Raw genomic sequence first — 5,443 nt, 5'->3', positions numbered from 1 at the left:
TGACCGATCACCCGAGTTGAACGGTTAAATTTTAGGCTAAATAAGTATATAAACAGACATTGACAAATATGTCAATGTGGACCAGGTAAATTATAAAAAAATATTTCAATTTTTAAAAACTATTTTCATTTTCGTATTTGCAGTTTGTAACTCAAAATAGATCCTAAGGCCAATTAGTTCGGCCTACTCTTGGGAGAGACATACAAATTTTGATAAAATACTACCCTGCATACACGAAAACTTTTTGTCGATAAATTGGTCTTGTAGGTTATAAAACACAAAAAATCACAGTAATGATAGACGCCTGTCAAAAATAGTACCTAGTCATACCTGACAAACAATAAACAAATATTAATAACGTAGTGCACAAATTAATTGAATACACCAGCTCATAAAGATTTCAATTTTTTATCCTCATAACACACAAGATAGCACACACTACCGATGAACATCTGTTCATATCATTCTTTAGCGGTGAACCGTTATTCATCCACAAAATCGCTTGGCTTGAAGTGATTTACCACGTTGATCGTCCAGTCTGACTCGACACCTTTCGTAAACTCTTTGATAAACCGATAGTTGCAGATACTAATTTTGTCTCGGTATTCGGGCATCACTCTGTATAAAGTAGAAGAAATTTACAAATCGGAGGAATTTACACTAGTGCATTAAAGTTACCTACCCAATATTCAGTGGAATAGGTTCACCTCGCTCGACCATCCCTTTCAAACCTTTGAGCACGTGGAATACCATGGTGATTTCAACAAATCGCTTCTGACTTTCTTCGTCCTCTTCATCAAACATTACACCAACCTGATCAAAAAATAATGGAATTTTTTTTATCATGATAAACTAACACGCAAAGTAATACGTGGGTGCTAAACTCCGTTAGGGCCATTCAGATACCACGTGGACACAAAAATGCCAAATTTCAACACCCCCCTCCCCCTCCATGGACAAGCAAGGACATCGACTCAACCCCCACCCCCTCCTTTGTTTGTCCACGTGGACATTTTTTTTTCTTATATGAAATTCTACTCAATTCTGTTTTTCAATTTGCGTTATTCTGTAATTAAAAAATAAGAAAAAAGCTAACGTAAAACCAAGCTAAACTATGCATTTATCTAGTTCTAGTATGCTAATCTTGTCCACTGCAAAAAAATGAAGGACTGTAAGAAAGCCCGTTGATCTTCGCTTCATCTGCTTCATCCCCTGTCCAACCAGAGTATCTTAGCTTGGCTTAGCTTGTGGTTTGTAAAGTTATTTTACAAATACGCCTACAAATTGTACATTCTGTGCAATCGTGACTTAAATGATTATTATTTTTTATATTTGAGAGGTTTTCAAACGACCTAAATGATAAAGTTCGTAGGTTTGATTTTCCGTGAAACTATTTATACTGTGCAGCTTTGTCATTTACAAAAGGATGCAAACAGTTGTAATATAGTAATAAATTGCATTACTGGAACATTTAGGCTAGATAATCAACATCTTTAAGTACTAACGCAGGCTTAGTCCTTCTTACAAGAAATAAAAATATATCTTAGAAGATAAAAATGAAATGAAAAGATCAATAAACTTTATTTGAACTTATAAACAAACATTGAACAATGGTTTATGCTGATATATTTAATTAAATCAACAGGCATAAATGAAAGTTCTATTTATTGCAAAAAATGTTGCTTGTCCACGTGGGCATTTTCTATACCTCCTCCCCCCCTTCCGTGGACAAGCGTGGACATTCACGAACCCCCCACCCCCCTCTAAGCTGTCCACGTGGTATATGGATGGCCCCTTATCAAGTTAAACAGTATGTGCAGTTTGACCAATAGAATCTCTAATAAATTTGCAACCTACCTGGTAAGGAAAAGAGAAGTAAATGTCCTCTTTGTTTATCATCAGATCGTAACGCTGTGCAACGGACATTTTTCCAATTGAACTTTTCAAATCATTTAACACCATTCGGTCAACCAACCCTTCAAGATTTTTAAGCTCTCCGCCGGCCAAGGATGCTGAAACTATCTGAAAGTAGAAAACAATGCTTTATCTTTACCATTGTTCATTCTTTAAACCGGCTAACCTGTAAGGCCTGCTTGGCCCCTCGAATGAAGTCCGGAAGATTAAACTCTCGGTCGAAGTACGGTCTGATAATGAAGTGAACCATGATCCAGTTCTTTACTGACTTTACCACTGATGGCCATATCAGCTCCGGGAAGTCCATCAGCTGCGGAAGGCTGCGCGGTTTTTTAGGAGGGGTGTCATTTTTACTAATATCGGAATAGTTTCGCCGGTGGTTGACGCCGATGAAACTGGCAACTGGAAACAATGGTTCATTATTTCTTTGCTTACAATCAGCGTTAAACCTGGCGACAAACGACGCCGAACACAGAAACTCCGGTTTTGATTTACAAGGAAAACTATGCACAAATCGCGAAATTTGTATTAATTTTTGAGTGCGGTGATAAGAGAACATTGTAATCTCGTTATGAAATGTCGAAGTCGAAGTCGATTGTTGTTGACAATGTTCAAAGTATATTGATATACCTACTACGGGTATGTGACTATCAACAGTTGCACAGATTAGATCAGTGATGAGCAAACTGCGGCTCGCGGGGTGCATTCGGCCGTGGTAGGTGGTCAGTGGAGCGGCCCGTACACTATTTTGACAGACAGTGCAGGGGAGCAGAGATGCCAGAAGTGAAGACATGTCTTAATTTTGAAGACATTTTGGTTACAAAAAAGTGAAATGTCTTCGCTTGAAGACATGTGAAGACATGTCTTCACCATGCAATTTAAATGAGCGGAAACCGAAAGAAGACAAATGAAGACATTTTTCCTTGATTCGTGAAGACTTTTCAAAAAATCACCTGGCATCCCTGCTCAGGAGTCGTGGGTCCCACTGACAGCTGAAGAGCTAACTTGTGTCAAGAGTGGTGAATATATAATATCTCGTTTACGCTAACGCTAACATGTTGGCATCGAAAACATGACTGCCTGCCAGCTACTTGGTCCGCATCCCATACTGCACCCCATCGCAGCCAAACATGTTTTCGCCGCCAACATCTCGTGTGTGCGAAAATAAAATAGCACTTCACCACTGCGTTTCACTCAATTGTCAGCAGTCAGATTTGGACCCGTTGTCAAATTTAGAGCCCGCCGGGCATCCTGACGCTTTCACTGATTCCAATTCGATATAGAGTGACCAATACCGTCGTTTTAACAATATTTTTTGATGGTATTTGAAAATACATATTTAAAATAAACTTCGAAACCTTGATACGAATGACCTGCGAAAAGATAGGTTTTTCTTGATAACCAAATGTTTCTTAGCTGCGTTCATCAATTATAATTGACTTGGTTTGGTTTAATGTCCATACAATATTTACCATATTTTATAATTATTATTTCTTTTCTACAGATTAGATGCATCCCTCGATAATCATCATAATCATATACCTGTAGTATTTCAATATACATTGGATGTTGCACACCCTCTTTAAATTTTATTGACACCTTGCAAGCAAGTTATCTAGATCACTTGTGCAGAAGTTTCATGGAAGCTTTAAAAATCACGTAATAAATAATACATATATTGCCCCTTTTGTGACTACTTAGGCTACTGTGATAATCATTTAATGCAACGTACCGCATTTTGCACTGTTAATTTGACACTAGAGTCGCTTTTAGATTGATCTACTAATGAGTTTGACTTCTTTTTCCTTCTTCCCCTTCTTTTTCACTTCATTTTCTTTGAGCGAAATCATGTGCCAGATTCGACTGTGATAATCGTGTAAATCAGGGTACACTCTTAAATGATTCTACCTGTAAATAGGTCGGATTTAGTTAAAGCTAGGTTGAAACTACTCAAAATGCCCTTAAAGTGTACAAACTCAGATTTTGGGTAGTTTTTCAACCAAAAAATTGGTAGTAGGAACTTAAAAGTGCGTTATTTGTCATAGAGAATAATTCAGTTATCGGTAGCAAGCAGCCAAAATTGGTTGAAATTTTTACCCAAAGTTCGAATTTGTACACTTTAAGGGCATTTTGAGTAGTTTCAACGTAGCTTTAACTAAATCCGACCTGTTTACAGGTAGAATCATTTAAGAGCGTATGATAATCGTGTAAATCATCGGTAGATCCAATCCGGATTGAAATGAAACAAATTAGCTATAACAATCCTTCTGTCCTCGACTGCAAAGCTGTGACCGATTTCCAGTTCTCTAATCTAATCTCACACTAACGCAGCCAATTCTTGAAGGCATCCTGGAAAATGACGATTACTTGAATCAATCATTTTTCTTATCAACGGCCAGGCCAACTGCGCAGCATGTACCGCAAAGAGAATTGCAAGGAATCAAGTGGAACCAGAAAAATACCTAATTCCATTAAACTCCTTGAAATCAAGGGGAAGGAAGAAAGCGTGGACCTCCCGTACCAAACGCTTCCCATATACATAAATAATGATTTATTTACTGTCGTTGGGAATATCTTTGCTAGTAAAAGTTAAGTGATACTCCGGACCCTCAGGGATGAACTAATGGCATTTAGACCAGGAGTCAGGCTGCAATTGACCAAGGATATAGCGCCTTATTTCACTCTCTGAAAATAGATTAGTTTGCCAAAAATATTAGTTTAAATCATATAACACTTGAAAATAAAGTCGCCTGGTTCAATGGTTGCCTAAAACTACATTTGTAAGGTTAGGAACTGAAAACCGCACGACCCCGCACCTTCCACTGTGTTAGGCCCCGTAGAGAGTGTAGTGTCTGTCTCGGTTGCCTCCGACCGAGCCCTCTGGAATACGAAACAATAACGTCCGTTAACGTCTACGTTCGTCCAAAAACTGACTCTTTGTTTTTAGAGCAAGCTTTATCATGCCATGTGTCAGTATCAGTATCAGTCGTATCAGTATCAGTCGTATCAGTATACGTGACTCTCATCTATAACTATAAAAAAGGATTTCTGTCTGTCTATCTGTCTGTCCCTATGTTCCTTTTAGAATCGAAAACTACTGAACCGATCAGCGTGAAAATTTGCATATAGGGGTTTTTGGGGCTACGGAAGGTTCTCTCGATGGCAAAAGACCCCTCCCCCACTAAGAGGGGGGGGGGGCTGCCATACAAATCTATGCCTATAAAAATGGTTTTTTGTCTGCTCTATATTCCTTATAGAATCGAAAACTATTGAACCGATCGGAGTGAAAATTTGCATATAGGGGTTTTTGGTGCCAGGGAAGGTTCTCATAATGGTTAGAGATCCCTCCTCCCACTAAGAGGGGGGCTCCCATACAAATCGATACCTATAAAAATGGATTTCTGTCTGTCTGCCCGAATGTTCCTTATAGAATCGAAAACTACTGGACCGATCGGTGTAAAAGTTTGCCCCTAAAACCCCTATATGTTTTGCCCTAAAATTTTGCATATAGGGGTTTTTGGGGCCAGGG

The 5,443-nt window shown here is 38.6% G+C and overlaps 1 protein-coding gene across 1 annotated transcript; it reads right to left on the bottom strand.

Annotated features, from left to right (window-relative positions):
* Positions 1-243: 243 nt before the first annotated feature.
* On the bottom strand, positions 244-2,486 carry LOC128742793 (m-AAA protease-interacting protein 1, mitochondrial). The gene is made up of 4 exons (XM_053839251.1): positions 2,081-2,486; positions 1,858-2,022; positions 683-813; positions 244-618 (listed from the first exon to the last, which is right to left on the bottom strand). Exons 1-4 carry the CDS (start codon positions 2,471-2,473, stop codon positions 483-485), a joined length of 825 nt encoding a protein of 274 aa, XP_053695226.1. The 5' UTR covers positions 2,474-2,486; the 3' UTR covers positions 244-482.
* Between the last annotated feature and the right edge of the window lie 2,957 nt (positions 2,487-5,443).

This window comes from Sabethes cyaneus, chromosome 3, assembly GCF_943734655.1.
Source record: "Sabethes cyaneus chromosome 3, idSabCyanKW18_F2, whole genome shotgun sequence".
Lineage (NCBI taxonomy): Eukaryota > Metazoa > Arthropoda > Insecta > Diptera > Culicidae > Sabethes > Sabethes cyaneus.
This window is presented reverse-complemented; position numbering and strand designations above follow the sequence as displayed.

Coding starts and splice junctions, on each gene's coding strand:
- LOC128742793 (XM_053839251.1), bottom strand. CDS start 2,473: ATGTTCTCTTATCACCGCACTCAAAAATTAATACAAATTTCGCGATTT. Junction 2,023..2,080: donor GGGCCAAGCAGGCCTTACAG/GTTAGCCGGTTT, acceptor TTCTACTTTCAG/ATAGTTTCAGCATCCTTGGC. Junction 814..1,857: donor ACTTCTCTTTTCCTTACCAG/GTAGGTTGCAAA, acceptor TTTTTTGATCAG/GTTGGTGTAATGTTTGATGA.